Source organism: Rhynchophorus ferrugineus, unplaced genomic scaffold, assembly GCF_030347505.1.
Source record: "Rhynchophorus ferrugineus isolate W39M unplaced genomic scaffold, kcgeb_rfMv2 rfM1, whole genome shotgun sequence".
NCBI lineage: Eukaryota > Metazoa > Arthropoda > Insecta > Coleoptera > Curculionidae > Rhynchophorus > Rhynchophorus ferrugineus.
In genome coordinates, this window is record NW_027472580.1 from 86,782,403 (window position 1) to 86,803,946 (window position 21,544).

At 31.6% G+C, this 21,544-nt stretch overlaps 1 protein-coding gene and 1 long non-coding RNA gene across 2 annotated transcripts in view; one reads left to right on the forward strand and one right to left on the reverse strand.

Moving 5' to 3' along the window:
• LOC143200961 (glutamate receptor ionotropic, kainate 2) overlaps positions 1–21,544 on the forward strand; it is a 196,886-nt gene that overhangs the window by 49,622 nt on the left and 125,720 nt on the right. The window contains exons 4-5 of the mRNA XM_076411779.1: positions 8,286–8,470; positions 19,637–19,794. Coding sequence (XP_076267894.1) covers positions 8,286–8,470; positions 19,637–19,794 — 343 coding nt within the window. The remainder of the gene's footprint in view (positions 1–8,285; positions 8,471–19,636; positions 19,795–21,544) is intronic.
• LOC143200954 (uncharacterized) lies at positions 20,531–21,247 on the reverse strand. Its single transcript, XR_013006856.1, has 2 exons — positions 20,844–21,247; positions 20,531–20,761 (listed from the first exon to the last, which is right to left on the reverse strand). It is a non-coding gene; the product is annotated as an uncharacterized LOC143200954 (long non-coding RNA).

Below are 21,544 nucleotides of genomic sequence, written 5' to 3' on the forward strand. Positions count from 1 at the left end.
GGTGCGAAAGTCGCCGAAATGAACAACGGGAAATTTAAAATACGATAACAATAATAGGGCAAAATAGAAATACAATAAACGAAATAAAATAGATCTTATTATATGTCTAACATTTTGAGTCAATATTTGGAAAATGCATGAGAGAAAAATATAATTTTACAATTTTTATATATTACATATATGAACATTTTTGCATTAGAACAGTAATATTATTTTAAATGGAAATTTATACAATTTTATATTTTAAACGACATTAAATACATTAGCTTTCATTAAGTTTCCTTTCATCAAGATTAATGCAAAATTTCGTATTTTTATGATGTCTTCTGGGATGATTTCTAAATTTGATCACTCGCCAGTCGGTGGGCTTAATGGTGAGGACCGTGGTTCGGAGCCCACGTTAAACTTTAGGCCTAGTCCAGATAAACCCATAATTGGTTAAGAAGACCTTAAAATATATATTAAAAAATATATTTCTTAAATACTATCAAATGCAAAATAGACATAATACGAAAGCTACGAAATCTTATAATTTTTGTTTACAACAAATATGAAAAAATTTGCATTATCATAAGTATAACTCGCCTTAAATATATGTATGTTATGTATAAGACTTTTACCTTTACTTTTAAGAAATGCTACTGATACAGAAACTATTTAAACATCTTAAGAAATATTACAGAATATATAATTATTAAAATTATTCAAAAACTTAGTATTTCTTTAATAGAATATAAACAAATTTGTTTACTTAGAATTATTTCGTAAAATTAATTACTCCTTTAAAATTAGTTAATCCTACACGGAATTTGAAACTCTGGGTATATGAAGTGAAGTGTATGTGAATGTGGTAGTGAACGTGCAGAGTGGTAATTAGGGGAATTGAACAGGAAGGAAATATAGGGAGCTAAGTCCGTCTTCTGGGATCAAGCATAAAATTGTTGAAGAGATATAGGTTGCTTAATTAGGAACAAGCGTTAATTGGTCATAAGTTGAAGCAAAGTAGAAGCTAACCTCACAGATAGGTGCTTTAGATGGTTAATTTATTGCTGGTGATAGCAGTAAGGCATTCAGCGATAGGCTGAGCCCCTCATCATCTATATTATATGATTGAAAATTTCGGATGACATCAAGTGTCTTAAAGTAGGTGTTGGATGCAGCATTGTATAAGAGAGAACTGTTTTTTGAAGAATAAATAAGGAGGCCCATGCTTAGACTCTATTCGTAGCTTCTTGCAGATATCTTTTTTCTAGGGTGAAGTGCTTAATCGTACAGTACGCCAATATATCGTCCACAGAGACACGATTTTTTAAGGGATATGTAGTGGAGAGCAAACCTTCAGAACAATTTCAGAAGAATCTGATGTTAAGGAAGTTAGAGAAAAATATTGAAATTTTGTCTTCATATATGAATGGATGGATTCAGATGATATCAAGTGCCTTGATGCAGGTGTTGGAGGCAGCATTTTATAAAAGAGGACTACATTTTGGAGAATGAATAAGGAGGACCATACCTAGGGTCTATTCATATGTCCTTGCAGATGTCTTTTTAGAAGGTTGAAGGACTCAAATATACAATAGGCCAGTATAATCGTCCACAGAGAGACGATAAGTTCCTCTATTCTTCAACTAATACGTAATGGAAAGGTAACTTCCCGAACAAATTTGGAAGGATCTTGTTGAGGAATTTGAGGACAAATATTGAAATGTTGCTTTCGTATCCAAAGGAATGAAGAGTTATCGTAATCAACACTCAGTTCACTATAACATTTTCTGCTCTAAAATATAATTTGGTGGCAACGAGGTATAACAAAATAATTAGTACATTGTAAGTGCGTGAAAATAGATGTCAAATCGCACGTCGTAAAATAATAATTACGCGTTTTAAGTGTGTACGGCTTAAATACTGCTACTATGTACTACAATAATATCTTGGTAGAGTTATTATCTATTGAAATATTAGGTGCTTATATGTATTCTGATCATTTTATTACTTTAAAAAGATACTTATTGAGATAAATTGGTACAATATAGTTTAATTAACATAATTCCCATCGTTTTATTTGAATTTAACCCAGCTTTCAATGATCAATGATCATAGATACATATTCGCAATTCATTTAGTATTTGGACATGCCAGACGATGAGTCGAAAATCTCTTGGCAGAGTGGGATGTATCCGAACTTATTACTGGAGCTATAGTGTATCCTACACAATCTTACAATGCGGGGTCGAGCGTTGTCATGCAACTGGATGACTTTGCATTGTTCAATGTTTAATCCACTTCGAGTTGTAACAGTTACAGATTCATTCAGTTTTAGCAGCTCGCATTTTACCCCTTTCTGACCCCATCATATCACTATGTCTTGTAAGTAATAACGACGGTTAGAAATGGCCTTTTCAATTTGGGTGGAACACATTTTACCCTATTTTGATCGAGTAGCCTTGTAACCTTCCGGTAATATTTGTCCATCTAAACTCTCCCTTTATCTAATCTAATTTAAGATATCCAAAAGTTGATTCAGAGTTGGAGCTGGTTTTGGACAAAGTTTTGCAAATCGTTTTTCAGTTTTTTTTTATCTTCTAGGCTGTGCTCTGATATTAAGATCAAAAACACTGCAGTAAAATTGTTGAAACAAAGCTCAACAATAAGAATATGGAGCAGCATAACCTTTAACTTGTAAAAGTATTTCATGAGTTTTGTAAATATAATTTTAAGGGTTTCGTGAACAACAGTTACTTTATAGAAAGTAATCCAAAACCATCGAATTTATCCGTGAGGTTAAATTGTTTAACGTTTTTTTATATTGATAATTTGCGGTTTCGACAAAATAAATAGCTGATAATGTACGTACATGAAAGTATAATTTAACTTTATGTCGATAATAAAAGGAAATGAGAAGGTGCCGTAGTTGGGGCTTTTGTACTTCTTATAGAGAAAATTAAAAAACCATGATTTGTTTAGTAAAAACAAAACTCTAGAGTAGTTATCAACTTCAGTGCATTAGCCATTTTACATTTAGCCACTACATTATAACAAGGTTATAAGTTTCGTAGATATAATTTATTTATTTTCCATGATTAACAGATTGCCTGAAAAGTCCCGAGCCCAACAGATAGATTGCGCTAGTTTTATTGCACCAATTTTAAATTGTTTAACGGTTTTTTATATTGATAATTTGCAGTTTTACAAAATAAATAGCTGATAATAGTACATGAAAGTATAATTTAACTTTATGTCGATAACAGAAAGAAATGAGAAGGTGCCGCCGTTGGGGCATTTGTACTTCTTATAGAGAAAAGTAAAAAACTGTGATTTGTTTAGTAAAAACAAAACTCAGTAGTTATCAACTTCAATGCACTAGCCATTTTACACTTAGCCACTACATTATAACAAGGATATAAGTTTCGTAGATATAATTTATTTATTTTCCATGATTAACAGATTGCCTGAAAAGTCCCGAGCCCAACACATAGATGGCGCTAGTTTTGTTGCACCAATTTTTCAATTAGTTCTACCCTTCAAAACAAAGCTGTTTAAACATTTCATAATATTCTACTCAGTGTCCAAGATAACAATAATAAAACAATCAATAACAGTCAGTCAAACAATAGTAAAACACTGGTTTTCTGTGTTAAAACTTGGTCGTAGAGACACCTATGTTGCAGAAAACAGTGGACGTCCATATAAGACGGTAATATCAGAAAACATCAAAAAAATCCACAAAATCTTTTCGAATAATTGAAAAGTGAAGTTTGCACGAGCTGGAACATCATAAGGATATAAAAATAACGTGTTGGTTTTATATTGCATGAATATTTGTCTAAGAGAAAAATCTGTTCAAAGTGGGTGTCATGTTGCTCACTGTTGACCAAAAACAAGTGTTGATGATTCTAAGCAATATTTGGCCATGTTTAAACGTAACGAATAGGAATTTTTGGGTCAATGTGTGACAATAGATGAAATATGGACCCATCACCTCATTTCGGAATCAAAAGGATCGTCAAAAGGTAAATCACTCAACAAAAGTGGTCAGAGCAACAAATGTGGGCGCCGGAATGATTGATTCACGGATATTCAGTGGATGAATAAAGCCAATTCTGAACAAAAGAAACGCCTATATTTCATATCTGATGATTATTTTGATCAAACGAATACATTTAAACCGATTATAAGCACCATGTTATTTCTCTGGATACTTTCATTACAACGAAGAACAAAAGTCAAATATCACGCTCATAGATTCATATTGCATCAGAGGTTCAGATTTGCCATAAAATCATATTTAGTGCTACTCAAAATGTATATCATACGACATCAAAAATAATTAAACTATTTTAAAAATATGAAAAACTTAATTGATAATGGTTATTTAATATAATGCATACATTGTTCTATTGGCAACAAGGTAGGTTTGTTAAACATAACCATTTTAAATTATATTGTGTTTGGAATAATGCACCAATAACCATCATTTAATTACTGGTGCGGTAATTAATTAAAACCATCTGCTAATTATAGATAAATTGTTAGTCAAATAAATGTTTTACGTGCCTGTGTTAATTTCAATTAGTTTTGTCAACAGAATTATATGTGTTTTTTACAATATTTAATGATCAAGTCGGCAGTACAACAATAGATGTAATGTTAAAAATTGATGATTTTGAGTTAATTTATTCGTATACATGAATCGTTCAATAATGTTTAAACATTCAAGAATTAGTTATTTTTAATATCAAACTGCCAATGTTTATCAGAAAGTTTTATATTGACTACCGATTGAAGCAAAATATTTGTTTATCAGTCACAATTTTACTGAACAGACTTAACTAAATGGAATCTATTACTTGTTTATATTCTGATAAATTTTTTTTTCACCTTAAAAAGGCATTTGTCGGTAGAAAAATTAAAATAATGTATACTGATCAAAATGTCTTTAATTTTATATTTCCTACAACTTCTAAATTTACTTGAAATTCTTCACAATTGTAGTAACGTGGACATAACGGACGAGCATTATTATGCAAGAGGATGTTACTGGCTATGGCTGATCTGTTTTTCAATAATACGTTGTTTAATTTCTGCAACTAACATCGATAAATATCTGCAGTGATATCTTCATTGATTTCTAGCAGTTCGTAATACATTTCACCTTGCTGATCCCACAATATTCACAGCAGGATTTTAAAGCTATGAATATTCCACTGTGATGGTCTTCGTGAAGAGTTCATATCAAACAACAAAATTAATTAATACGTTGTAGCGACCTTGAGGCATGTCGAAGTTTACATCATGGAATAACGGTCAACAAAGTACCCAGAAATATAATCCCAGATGTTGAACACAGGAAGGGTTAACCCATTATATATATATATATATATATATATATATATATATATATATATATATATATATAAATTACACTGATACTTGTGATTTTCACCAATAGTTATTTCTCTCCTCATGTATGTTAACCAAACATTCATGAATATTTTGAACAACAACACACATGCTCATAAAGCTTTTACACTCTATAATACAATTCCCTACAACTAAAGTATATTAATTGTATACTGACCTTTACTGATTTCCTCTTTCATCACGCTGTTTTGGTAATCGTCAGCGTTGAATCATATAGCAACATTCATAAGGTTTTATTCAAACAATCTGACTTTCAGAAACACTAATCAAGTGAATAAATAAGCTGTTTATTTTCAATCTATCAAAAACTTCCTCAATATTCTACCATTTGTCAGTTTCTTCTTCAATGTGTCTAATCGAGCTCACACAAACCGTAGATGTTATTTCCAACAATGCCTCTTTCCATAAATCCAAACACTTCTGGTTGGAATGTCCTCTTCGACCTGAATATCTGTTGTAATAATTCTTTGCAATACCCCGTATGAACTCAATTGGATTAATGCAGTGATATAGAGGAAGATGTAATACTCTGTGGCCATAACATTCAGCAATCTGATCTACTATGTATCTTTTTTCAGGCTTATTTCTAAAAAAGTTAATTGCATAAAATGCAATTAAATATTTCATTTATTTTTACCAAGTAACAGCATGAAGAACTATATGTCTGTAATGAATAAATGTTGTGACTGACAAAACCTAATTGATAGTTATTCCAACATTTACTTTTTTCTATCAGCTTTCGTTGTCCCAAATGTACTATTCTCTAATATTCATATATCATTTAAATATATAAATTGATATGTTTCTTTCTTGATTCTGTTATATGTTTTTAAAAATTGTATTCTTTTAAAAGTGGTCTCTGGAAGTTCCATTAAACCCCTTCGGGGTTATCTTTACACCATTTATATCCTATGTTATACCACAATGTATGAACGGATATCTTACATCTCTCAAATATATCTTTTGGATTTTTATGGATATTTGCCAGACTAACAATTTCCTCTGGAATAATTGTAATAAATTATGTTTCTATTGAAAAAAACTACTTACTGTTTTATACATTTCGTACATTTGATCTCTGAAACACCAAGCTGATCTTGATTCGTCACCTGTTTAGTATAAACACGGTTCCTTTTTTGACGAATTTAAGATTATATTGTTTTTTATTTCTTGAGATATGTTAGTGACTGTGTCCGTACTAATATACAGTGCAGCTGCATGACGCAAAAAATATTTTCAATTAAAACCGCGGCGGTTTCAAGTTTATGAAAACAAAGAGTTAAAACAACGTTTGCCGGTTTATAACCCGTAATTATAATATTTTGAAGAATTTTCAGACGTTTGGCAAACGGACTACTTTTGCAGGCTCATTTCGTTACATGTTCGAACTTCTCTAACAACATTATATCTCTTTTTAAATATAATAACATGACAAGGATAATATTGTCTGATTGTAAAACGAATTTACAAATTTAGACCGACACATATTGACACTCGTGTCACTGCTATTTTGTGAATTTAATGAATGAATTTTGAATTGACTATATTATTTTTTATATTGAATAATTCATTAACTTGAAGTGTTATTAAGAGTATTTCTGTTAAAACAATTTGTAGCATTGCAATGACTTACTTATATTTATAGTGTGTATAAATGTGTATAAGTCCCTTTTTTTAAATATGTCATCAGGTATTGATTGAATCTTTATATGTTAGCGATATTGAATTAGCAACATATTTTTTTCTTCTCCTCCTTTCGATTTTTGATCAACGTAAGCAGCATTTAGAAACTTATAATAGTTCTTGAAATAATATTTATATAAGTCAGATCGGTCGCAGTACATATTGATTTAAATTAAATAAATAGGTCGAATAAAATTGATTTAATGTTTTAAGGATTTAATGAATACAATAAATAGTATATGAAGATGTGGAGCTAAACCCAACTGAACTCAATCACTACGGAAACCAACCATAAATTATAATAACACATAAATATCTGCATATAGATACTTAAATGAGAAGCCCTACACGGCCAGATACTGCTCATTCTACTAATCTTCACACCACATATTGGAAAAGTTAATTGGTTAAATCTTGGATCACAAAAGAAGAAAACTGCTTCAAATTGGAATCCGCATGCTGTCTAAAGTTTGAATAAAAGTTGTATTTAAGCATGAACAAAACTTTGAGTGATATAGGTTACACCAATTTCACTAAATAAAGCGTCACATCTACAAGACATCTTATATTTGAAAACATATATTTATTTCTTCTTGAAACCTACGTGATATGTAAGGTAAAGCTACATATAGTCTATTCAAAGCTTTTTTTACATACATCATGAAAATATTTATTGTATTGCCTGCCGCAATTTGTAAATTCGTTTCAGAATCAGACAATATTTTCCTTTTCATTTTATTCTAGTTAAAAAGAGACACAATACTAGAACGAATGAGCCTATCAAAGCCGTCCGGTTGTCAGACTATGTTAAATTCTTGAAAGTAATAGTGACCTATGAACTATTATATCTATATAATTAACTGTAATTTTTAGATGTACTATTATGTTAAAATAAAATTATATTTGATAACATTTTTATTAAATTATTTTATTTAAATTATAATGTTGTTGTATGTCAAAGCCAAAATTAACTAAATCTCATAGTTGATGCGGCAACATTACGACGTTTTGACGTTACAAATTTAGATGACGTATGTACAAAATAACTTTGAATAGACTATAGTAAAGCAAAGCCATAAGAAAAACCTCAAAATTTAGGTATGGACAGTTTTCGTTGCTAAAGTGTAAAGGCGATACAAAACTGGAACGGCGAATAACGATGCGATGTTTTTATTTTGCAGTTTGTCATCTTTTGAGGACGGGAGTGGCGGCGATTTTCGGCCCTCAGTCTCCCCACACCGCCAGTCATGTACAGTCTATCTGCGATACCATGGAGATCCCCCATTTGGAGACCCGGTGGGATTATCGGTTGCGACGCGAGAGCTGTTTGGTCAATTTGTATCCGCATCCTACCACTTTATCTAAGGTAAACTTTAAAACGGCTTCCTCAAATATACTTTATTATCTAGTTCGGTTTCTTTTATATTTATATACGTATTTACTATTGAGAAAAGTAAGAATTGTGAAGAGTAAAACGGAGATATCATGTAAGTATTATCCATATTTTTTAATTTCGTACTTGTTAGCAAATTACTAAAACACGAATACTTTATATAATTATGTTATATAATTACATACTATTGCTTTAATATTACAATATTTAAGCTTCATTTTAGTACAATAGTGATCAGTGAAGCAAGAGATTTGAATATTTTTATTACACTTATGATAATTATTAACAGGTCAATTGAAAATTCTCTGGCCTCACTCATAGGTAACGCAGTTAGGCCCAACCCTCAAAAGACGCGTGTATAAATTTGACACCTGCCGGATGATTAGTTTGTGAATTATAGCAGTTTCAGTGAAGCAACTTTGGTTATTGTGAAAAAAATGGTTAAAAAGGAATTTCGCCTGTTGATAAAATATTGATTGAAACATGGCTGCATAATTTCACTCCAAAGTCCAATCGACAGTCATCCGAATGGACTGCACACGATGAAGCCGTTCCAACGCGTGGGAAAACAAAACAATTGGCTGGCAAGATTATGGCGCATTTTGGGATGCGCATGAAATGATTTGCATTGACTACCTTGAAAAAGGAAGGACCATCAACAGCGACTATTACTTAGCGTTATTGAACCATTTGAAGGACTAAATCGCTGAAAAACGCCGCATTTGAAGAAAAAGGAAGTGCTGCTTGCAAAACAATGCACGGTGTCACAAATCAGTGAAAACAATGACAAAAATCCATGAATTAGGACTCGAATTACTTCATCATCGACCGTATTCTGCAGATCTGGCCACCAGCGATTATTTCCTGTTCTCAGATCTCCAAGGAATGCTCACTGGGAAGAAATTTTCGTTAAATGAAGAGATGATCTCCGAAACTGAAGCCTATTTTGAAACAAAGTAATCGTAGTACAAAAGTAGTATCGAAAAGTTGGAGGGTCGCTGTAACCAGTGTATCACCCTTGAAGGGAATTATGCTGAATACAAAAATAATTTTGCAGAAAAATGTGTTTTACTATGTTAGGTCGGGAACTTTTCAATCGGCCTGCTACTATTGATGAGAATAAAACGGAGATGTTTTGTAACTATTTTCCATATTTTTTAATCTCGTACTTGGTAGCAAATTACTATAACATGAATATTTTATTGCATGTTATTGCTTTAATCTCAGAATATTTAAAAGAGCTTCATTTTAATACAATAGTCATCATAGAATTTGAATTGTTTTATTACACTTATGATAATTATTAGTTACATAACATATAGAAAATCACTTCAATAAGTGATCGCTTGTTTTATTCCAGCTGGAGGGCAGAAATTCATCTCATTTGAGCTTAAGTGTCATTTATTTTGTTTATTGTATATATGAGTCTGTAGCAATATACTTTTTTGTTACCAAATAATATAGAAAATTATATTTGATATAGTTTGACTAGTTAAGTTGCGCAAGTGTGCATGAGTCAGTATATGTTTCTACAAGATCTGTAGGCCAACTAAACCGAATCAAAAAACTAAACGAAAAAATATAATCCAAGCTTTTACATGTAACAATTAAATACCGTCATGATTAAGTTATAAAAAAATCGATGTTAAATATTGGTTTCCTGTTCATCAAATAGTTTGATGTGCTATACTTTACCAGGATAAGTGACAAATACTCGATTGAACAATGTGATTATATGAAGTTTTTACAGTCTGATATAACATCTAGAACAATACTTACATACAGATAATGTATGAGCCTAAATGTTGTCCACGAATCGAATGAATAAAGGAAAACAAGCAGAGATTGAATTTCAGAACTCATCGGAGAATTTAATATGTCTAAACAGAGCTTTTGTAAATTACTTGATAATGTATTATAGTTGTACATGCTTATAAGATAGTTAGGTTATTATTAAAATGAACTAAAATTTTAAAAAAATGTGTTCTAAATCCTTTCAACTATGTAAAATGAATATCTTGGTAGCCCCGTAAGCAATACATTTACAAATCTATACAATGTTTGAGTAGTCTTACATCCTTGCAATTTTGATTTATCTTAGAAAATATAAGACACTTCAAGATTTCAATAATATTATTATCCTAGTTTCTAAGTGGCGTGGTATAGATTTATTAATTTAATAATTTTCTTGCTACGAGTGATAGCATTTTTACTGAAGTCACATTTCAAGGTTAGTGTATTATAAATTATTAGTTCAGTTACAGTCACCTAGCACAGTCACAATCAACTAATCAATTCTAGATACATTTAGATCCCAGTTCAATTGTTTTCATTTATCTTTTGCAAGGTATATAATCTAAATAAAATCGAGGCTTACTGAAAGGTGCAAATAGTGGAATGCGGAAATGATGGTTAGGAAATGGAAGTCCATAACGTTAATATTTCGTAGCGCTTCTAATGGGTGTTCGACTTAACATTGCGAATTTTAAAATGTTGAATTTTTTATTTCTGGTAAAATCTTAGTAATCCCGTTTTTATCTAAAATTAATGCATTTTTAATGATCTGTATAGAGTATATTATTATTATAAATCAATATTTTTGTCACCTAGCCCATTACACTGGATACACTATATCGTTGGGCGCCAGATTGATTAGATTTGCTATGAGGACCTCGTACATGCATTCCGTAGAACCAAATGGGTTTAAAAGTTTGCCTTTCAATGTTAGGCGACGGTATAGATTCTCGTCGGGATTGTAAACATTCTTCAACTAGCGAAGTTGACAGTAATACGCATTGGTGGATACATTCTTCAATACGAAATTAAAAACCGCCTGGGTAGGTTTGATTTTATTGGTTTTAATGCGCCAGATCTCCAGTAAGTGACCTCTTCTGGGTTTGAGAATTATAAGTCGCTTATGCAAACGTTAGGGAAATAATTCCCTCGTAATATTACATTATAGATACATGTTATTTTATATCCTGATACCATCAGTGGGGATTTCTATCGACTACAATTGATGCGTTTGATACTACCACTGCCCAAAAAACGGCCGGAATACGAGTAAAAACACAGCTATGTTATTATTCTGCATGGAAACGTTCGAACATGCTACAAAACTGGCCAAAGCACACTTAGATTATTAAAATGGCAGCTGCTATACGCCGTACTCTCCAGACTTTACTCCTTCCGGTTAAAACTTGTTTCTACGTACGAATTGTAAGGTTTCTGAGCCACGCTTACCTTTTCATAAAATTTTTAAAAAATTGTTCATAGTTCTTCCGAGATGGAATCCATACATTGCTTGAAATATTGGAAGAACTAACGGTTATCGATACAAAATACTTTAAATAAAATACATTGTACAGATATTACACAATAAAGCTTCAAATTAAAAGAAAATCCTTTAAGACTAATTTACAGGCCAACAAATATTCAGTAACTTTAGGTACGGAATGTTATAAAAGTCAATAAACTTTGTTCAGTATACAATATAATCTTGATTTAATTAAGTACACGAGTAATCAAACTAGGATCAGTTGAAAGAACACATTCTGACAGTTCCGAAAAGTTCAGTGGTAGCCACGCGATATGGAAACAAATTAGGAGGAAGAGAAGACGCTGAACCTCCTGGACTCTGATACGGAAGCCACCTAAGCGGAATTATTAAATTAAATTCCATTTTATGAGGGGACGGCGGTATCTCTTCCGTTAACTGAGGCCTAGGTGTTAGTGTTCAAGTCGCGTGACATCTAAGGAAGACGGTCGGGTTCGTTTAGGAGGCTGTTTTAATGCCGAATACCCCATAAATCATTCCCCAGAGTATTTGTCTGTAATGGAGTATATCTTTTTTGTGTCGTCAATCCGACGGTGCTTTACAGGAAGTTGTCGGCATTAGGAAATTGAACAAGATCCTTGGAGTTTCGATTTTTTGTTTAATAGTGATACCTTTTGGTGATATGTTGTTTATTAGTTTTTTAACTCCTTCATTAGATTTTTGGTTAAAGTTTCTTAAAAACCCAAGGACGTAAACATTTTCTGGTTAATGTTCAATAAGTTTCCGAGGAAACACCTATTTCAATCAATATTTTTTTTATTAATGATATCTTACATTAGATATGCTTAATATAATCTTAATTTATAAATTAATTTATTATTACTGTTCTATTCTATTTGCATTAATAGTCAAGCAAAGCGAGTACGGGATTTATACATCAGTATGCATTCCTCAAATTACAATAAACTAAACTACTTAAGCTGAACTTAAGAGTGCACTTATAGACTATATTATTTCAGGTGGTTCGGTTTGCTTCATTCTTCTGATTCCCTGCGTATTGCTTCCACGTTGCTTTGTTTTGGCAACCTTAATTCGTGTTTTAAGGCGAAATCTTTGTGTAGCTCTGTTGGCTACGTAGCAATAAGCATTGATAATTTATCGTAGAACTTTGTTTTGGTTGCAATGGGGTACTAGTTGCTTTGATGTTTTAGGGCAACTCCATAATTACAACCCATAGGTGCAAATTGGCTTTATGATTGACTGACAGACTAATCTCTTTGGTTCTAGGTAAAATTGAGAGTATCTTCCGTCTAACCAATACAGTTGCTAAACTTTAAGTCTAATGTGCTCTGCTTTTTGCCTAACATGATGTTTTCAATTCAGCGTACTATAGAGATATATTCCGAGGTATTCAGCTAGTTCTGCTTAACTGCTATCCGTCAAGTGTCTATTGGTATATTTTGTTAACTGCTACTTGTATTTTTGCTACAGCGTTAGACAGAGGTATATCCTTTGCCATGAAAACTGTGTCGTCGGCAAAAGTTCCAAGTACTGTTTCTTTTGTTGTTGGAGTAGAGAGCAGATGAAGGAGTGGTCAAAAGACACTACCCTGTGGAATCTCAGACGAAAAGGATTGATATGTTGAGAGTACCATTATATGCGATACTCTAAATTTTCAGCAGGGGACAGTAGTAGACGCCATAACAATTTTCACATTTTGTAGGTTAATCTCAAATGCCATACCCGGTCAAAAACTTGTGAGGCGTCCAGGAATAACGCAGGATAATATTCCTTTTCTTCGAATGCCTTTTCAACAACCGCTACTACTCTGTGCACTTGGTCTATTGTAGAGAGGTGATTTCGAAATCCAAACTGGATATGTGATATTTATATAAATGCTTTAATGCGTTTTAATAGCAGTATCTCAAATAATATGTAAGATCCAACTTGTTCTGCAGGTTTGTCAGGTATATCAAGCATAATTGTTCGAGCAAACTTAAGATATCTCGCCTTTTTCATCGCTAAGTCGAACTCATTAATTTCGATCATTTTTAATAGGTGGTATTAAAATAATTGGCTTTAAATAAATCTCCGAGTTGCCTTCCGTACCGAGTAGCCTTTTTCTGCTGCAACTCTGTTCATATTTGTCTGATTACTAATTCTATTAAATATTGTTTTGTCTGCAGCATTTTTTTTCTGTATCATACTCTTCTAACCTTTTGTCTTTACATTATTAATTTCTTAATATCAATACAAGAATTTACCTCATATTTGGATTTCTCTTTCGAAGTAATTTTATTTTAATTTAGTAAACATGTACTGATACAAGTACTGTAACAAGTACATCAACAATGTAAGTGTAAATGTAGAACAGTGGTAATAAATTCATTTGTAAATTAATATTTTACTTAGCATATCTAATATAATATGTAGTGATTAAAAAATGTTCGTCCATAATCTTAAATCAAAATAAACGGCTAAGGAATGACGAGGAATAGGAAATTTAATATAAACTGGTAAAATTATACCTTTAGATCGTTATATAAGTCCTAGGACCAAAAGGACGCAAAGTATTCGATAGAAAGACACATTTTATAGTTTTTTAAAAATTATCCTAACACACCTACTTAATGTATTTAAGTACGATTTATATCATATATTATCTTCATATATTTTATATAAGACTTATCTATCTTCTCAATAAACTTATCTATGCATTTCAATAATACAGAAAATAGATTGGCTTAATATTTTTCCATAAATACATAGTTGAAATTCGTAAATATATTAAACAATTAAATAATAATATTAATAATTTAGTGCCAATATAGAGGAGCACCCAATGTCACCTTTTAAAATGTTTCACATTGTTTTTCTAAGATTACTGGGCTTAGAATATTTGCCAAAACATTGATTAAAACAATTTTTTACATGACCATTAAACTATAATTTAATTCCATGTCAATTCAATAATTTGAGTGGTGGTTCTTGGGCTTACCCTGGGTAATTTAAACATAATTTTCATGGATTGGTGACATAATGCAGGTTCCAAAACTAATAGAAAATCATTATTAATATGTCGATGGTTTAGATCTCTGTGTGGCTTGAAAAAGTGAAAATAAAAATACTTTCATTTACAGTAAACATCAGTTATTAATTCTTATTCATTATCTTGTGCTTTCTCCATCTACTTTTATTTCTATTCGATGTTAATATTAAAATATGTTTAAAAATATATCTAATCCAGAAGTTAAATAAGTATGTTCGTTATGAAATATTAGTTTAATACAAGAATTTTAATTTGCATTAAAATTAGACTAAATTAAGTTAATAGAGAGAAGCGGCGACTTATTGGAAAGTTTGCGCAAACGATACTGCCGATTTTGAGTATTACAGAACAGATTACATTACCACACACTACACGGATTTCTTAGAATATCTTAGAATATTCTATATTCTTAGACTATTTAAATAATCATTCACACTAAGTAATTCAAGAAGCTTATAAGATGAATGAGCATATTTTAGCTCCAATTTTAATTCAGCATATTTGACATTAACATTATGATATTTATGACAAAGTAGAGCTGCAAAAGGAAATGAAAACAACAACGAAAGAAACTTAAGATGTAATTTCCTCTAAATCAGCATAACTACTTTCACTCTTATAATCTTTTTAGCAATTATTTGATTTTAGCTGTTGTAAAGTAATGACAGCAAAAAAAAAACATTTAAATACTTTATTAAAAGAGTGTCACTAAAACAGCCATATTTCCAAAAATAATTTAAATTTTGAAAAATTCTTAAAGATATATGAAGAGTTAATACAAAGAATTAAAGCAATACAAAAAAGTGGCTAGAAGATGTATTGTGTAGTTAATATAACGAGTAAGATAATTTTTGTGATTTCAAGAATTATTGTTTGGCAACATTCAGTTTTCGGCATAATTTTAATAGTTTGAGTTTAATAGCAAATAGTTCCATATAAGGATGTTTGTTTTCCTTACATATAAACACTAGTATTTTGATTTTCACACAATATCACACTATATTTAGAATTCTACAAATTTCGAGTCATGCCTTCATATCTAAACTTTCTTTGTGGCATAATTCATTTACATCCTAAATAAACAATCTTACAAAACTGAGGGCACATCGGCCAAGCAGCCTCATCGTCAGCCAAGCGAAATACTTTGCCGGTCACCACCACGGTCGCTCAACACGTCAGCATTAAATTTGAATTTTTAAATTAACCCACATAAAGGATACAGTATCGGGGACCCAAAAAACGAACAAAAATCGACTCAAATAAAGTACGGAACGGACCGAAAGCCCGAAATTCCCTGAAATTTATTACGGAAACTCCATGTTGTAGTTTAAAAACTGCATACATATCCTGGCGCCAGGCCAGAGAAACGATCGGCACAGGGGCCATATAATAAATTGAATTAAAATGAGGAATTGTTGAACAAAATTTGCTTTTCCTATCCTATTTCTCATTCCTTGCTTGTCCCCAATAATATGTTCATTCGATGTATATATACAATCAATATAATTCTCGAAAGATTTAAAAAAATTTGAAGTGCAACTTATGCGAAGTAAATATTAGTGATTGAGCAGTACTTCTTACCTAAGCATTTCCATGGGCTATATTAATTAATTACAATTAATACATAGTATTACTGTGTACTAAATTGCACTGGATACATTTGAAACCAATTTCACATTGAAGCCTCATTTCACCTCAGCTCACCTCATTGGTTTTTCAGTATGTATCAGTTTGTTAAAGTGTTAACAATTTTTTTCAGAGCCTAATTTTTACTACAATTTTAAGAAAAAGGCAGCTCAAGATCATCGAATACTATGTGAACCATGTTTCAATCCATTTCTACATGTAAATACTGGTTTCTACTTTGATACTGAAAACATTGATCAGTATTTGAAGGCTTTACTCGAGTAGCACAAGAAATAATTTCTAACAGCTTGACGAACATGGAAATGCTCCAAAGGTTTTGATAATTTGGGTCGTATGAATTGAGAGCTGGATATATTTAAAGGCGTTTGGTGATGTGTGAAATGATGCTCCGTCAGCAAAATTGGAAAGGTTTTTTGTATTATATTGTGAATAGTGATGAAAAGTGGTTTCATTGCGGTAATACAAGTGAAAAAATCATGGTCAGGCATCAACATCAACGACAATCCCGAATATTTATGACTCCAAGTTAATGCTCTGTATTTGGCGGGATCAGCTTAGAATGATACAATATGAGCTTTAAATACCTAGTGGAATCATTAATTAAAATCGCTTTCGACTACAATTGATACATTTGATGTTATTCTTCAGCATGACAATGCTTGACCATACGTAGCATAATCGGTAAAAGTCGATTGGAAACACTAAAATGGGAAATGCTACCACACTTGCTGTACTCTCAAGATGTAGATAGCTCCTTCTAATTACTACTTGTTCCGACATATAAGGCATGACCTATCTGAGCAGTGCTTCATATCTTATGAAGACACTAAAAATAGGTCGATTCAAAATTAGCCTCAACAGATACATTCTTTCGAGATAGAATCCGTAGTTTGTCTGAAATATGGAAAAAAGCATCGGCTCTCGATGGACAATACCTTGACTAAAATACATTGTACCGATTTTTTACAATTAGAGAATCCTTAAATCTAATTTATAGACCAGTGTGTATATAAATAGTTCTAAATTATATATCATTATCGTAGTGCTAACTAACTTTATTATTCCTTTGTTTATATTGAATGTTTTTGTTCGTCTAACTTAAACTCATCAATTGTAATAGTTGTAATAAGGAAAATATTACTAAATATATTTAAAACATAAATAATTATTTTTGAAATGATATATAAATTGCTGAGTATTATTTCCGATATGATACCATTGTGATACTGTTTATATACGGTTAATACAGTAGGTGATGTATTTTAACCAGGGATATCGGTCAAATTACGAAGTATTAAACTAACCAATTAAACAACTGATAAATTAGTTAGATTTAGCAACAGTTTTCCATTTAGTATTATTAAGTTATTCAGTGTATAGAGGCGCCGATAAGGAAATACTCAAAATTGCGTTGCAAATAGCGGCTTTGATGTTGATAACAAAGAAGGACCAATTGGATAGGTAGTTGTTCAATAGTTATAGTTTAATAGTATGCATGTGCGTGTAGTTGGATCAAACCACAGCTCAAACTCGCAAATAAATCCGTCAGAGAGTTTAGTAATCAGCTGAGTAGATATTTACATTCGATGGGAAAGATTCAAAAGGATATAAAATAACTACCACACGAATTGGTTGATAATGATTATCTTTCACACTGTTTCAACATTGCGATTTTATTACTTGCCAGGCAAAAATATATTAACGAAGATGTCTATCAATGTTAATAGAACAAATTGAACCACGTATCACGCAAAAAAAAACGAATATACAGTAACACATTTTACATGACAAGGGTCAGCCACTCGTTCCCTAAGAATTATGACGAATACGTTGTTGCAGTTCGAACGGAAAGTTCTAAAGCACCTAAAGTTTTAAACCACCAACGTTCTTCGGGTAAGATAGGAAAAGGTTGTTAAAATGATAAAACATATTTTGATTAAAATATAAAGTACCAATATTACTTAAACAATGCTTTTATTAAGTGAAAAAATTATTAAATTCCAAACACCAAATAGAAATATAAATTGAGGTAATTATAATCAACCCAATAACATCTACAGTCTTTATATGATCATGAACATCATCGACAGCCTTACAATTTTAGTTAAAAAGTAACTAACTTTCTACTACTTTTAAAACAGATTTTATTCTATATTTTGATATCAAGAATTAGTGAGAGAAAGAAAATCAGAACATTATAGAGGGAATAATTAAATTTTTTGTTAAAAATATTTTATTTTTCTGTTTTTAGTGTCAGATATGTACACAATAAATTACGCAGATATTTTATTAAGTATTACAATGGGTAGATCAAGTAAAGGTGCTACCTGTATGAGGAGAAATAGGGATAAAGAAACAGTGATTCAAAATAAGGAGCGCTTCAGGCCACGGCCTAGCCTAGGTGATTTGACAAGTTTTCTATCCAAACAACAATAAAAAGCTATTATCCCCGCCGGGAATTGAAACCGCTAAATGCTTTAACAATTACACCGTAGAAACAGTTGTCTACGAGGTCTTATACGCTATAGTTAGTGCTTAAAAAGCAAACTGAATGGCTTTTGCACTGAACAACTTCCGATTTTCCTTCATATCAGCTCTGCAATAATATTATACACAAATATCTGATTATTTTAGATAAAAAATATGTGACAATTTGGTACGTGCCTTTGAAATTCGAGTAAAAAAAGAATTTTGAAAACCGGCACAAAACTGACGGAGACATCGGCGAACATAGTGTATATTTTTTCCTTTTTCTCTCCTCCTCCTTTTTCGAAGTCGGTTAATGAAAAAATAGACATTTTCAAATGCTTAGGCTAGTATATCCCCTGAATTAATCTTAAAGTTTAAAATAGAGTCTGTTCTTATTCCTCACATATTAATTAAAACCTACGCTATTTATAAATTTAGAAACCACTTTGATTAAATTTTTCAGGATTGTGCGGGATAAACGGATAAAGCGAGATAAAATTCTCATGGTCCAACATTTGAGGAAAAAAATGTCGGTGCCTCGTTAAGAATTCATAATGTCGTCTCCCGAAATTACGGCAATTTGTCCGATGTCTTCGTCCGGCGATAGGTCCCGTTTATTTTCTTTCAAATAGGACGCGACGCAAGAAAAAAGGGACCGATCAGTCATCTGATGGTGGGTTTTCTTTTATTGTTGCAGGCCTACGTCGACCTGGTGAAAGCCTGGGGCTGGAAGTCCTTCACGATTATTTATGAAAACAACGAGGGCCTGGTCAGGCTGCAGGAACTGTTAAAGGCACATGGACCGTACGAGTTTCCTATTACGGTTCGCCAGTTGGGCGAGGGGGCGGATTACAGGTAAGAGAGCTTGAGTTATGTTTTTAATTTGCTGGTTTTTACGGTCTATTTCCTGGAGTTTTCCATTATGTAGGTTCGGAATTAAGGAGTATCGGTGATTTATGATTTTACCGTTATTGCCCGCTATATACGGGAAGATCTAAAGCGTTATCAGCATCATTAACTGCATATTAATATCTTCTTAGTATCCATTATAAAGCAAGAATGTTTTAAACCAAACTTAATTACCTTAAAAATTTACTGCAGTGTTAAGTATCACATTTAAATTGTCTGTCATATAACAAATTTGGAGTAAAACGTTTGAAAAACTTTATTATAATTTTCTTTTAATTTATTTATTACATTGTTATTAATCGTTGCCGACTAACTTACAATTTGTATTTACATTAACTTAAATCTAGATATATATCTAGGAGGACCCATTGGCCTTATCTTAGTCTCTAGTGTAACTAAATGCATCTCACTACACTACACAGGATAAAATCGTTTGATCCTTTCGAGTGTGTGTCCTGTTCTTCTGTTATCCAAGAGTAATATTACTCCTATATTAACATGAGAATGGAGTTTTCATGTCTCCTTGCAAGTTTAGTTATTTGCTTGGTGACAGTCGGTATCTGAAGGTCTTGTTATAAGTGATCAGTTCTGTATTATCTTGGTGCAGTTACAGTAATTTCAGCGCTTTATTCTGAAAAACTTTTATTGTGTTTATATTAGTTTTAAAGGAACATCCTCATAATTGTATTTTATATGTTCATATATTTTTCAATACGTAATTAAATATAATAATTATTATATAGATAACTATGATTATCTTCCAATTAACCAATACATTTTCCTATATTTTAGCCCAATTATTTAGCCTCAGTTCACCAGTCCTTCTCTTTTTTGCATGTTTATTCCAAAGAAGTTTTGCAACAAGGTTGATTCCGAGATACTTATCGTTGTTGCTATGGAATGGAATGGATGGCTGAAGGGAATTATATTATTATATATTGTTATGAGAGATTGATCCGTCTGATTATACTTAATGTTACTTAAGTTCGACTTACTCCTATTGTCCCTTGCCTGTTGCAATTTTCGTGTGGCTTCATCGCCATTATCCCCGGCAGCTAATTTTGATTCATTTCGGTAATATTCTAAAGAAAGCATAATGATTCCTTAACCATATAGTATTTTTTTATATTGTCTTGGATCATCTGCAACGTGTTATCTCAGCATTGTATACTCATATCTTGATAGGTTGCCAGCCATAACAACTGCAACTCAATTAATTAGTTTTAGTAAATGGTTAGTAGATTGCATCTTCCTAAGTGATATACGGTATTTTTGGTCCTGGTCCTTTTTCATTTGGTATATGGTCCGGATTAATGATATTAACGTTGTCATTTTGTAATCTATTTCAATCTAATTTATATTTTCTAATTTCCTAATATATTCTTTTTCAATAGGTTAAGGTTATCAATGTATATTTTTATGAAAAATTTAATAATAAATTTACAATTAGGAATTGCACCTTAGTTAAGCAATAATATTCCACAATTGGGCTCACAGTCATCTGGCCGGCGTAAAATGCAAAGGATAAAAGAAACATCATCTAGGGGATCTTAAGAGGTATCGTTATTTACTTTTAAAAACCTTTTCTGTACTAGAGTAGAGTAGTATTATGATTTTGCTAATTGACAAGTAATATTTACCTTAAATGCTAAAAAAACAAAGTCATAATAACAAATTTCTTTAAAATATATACAAC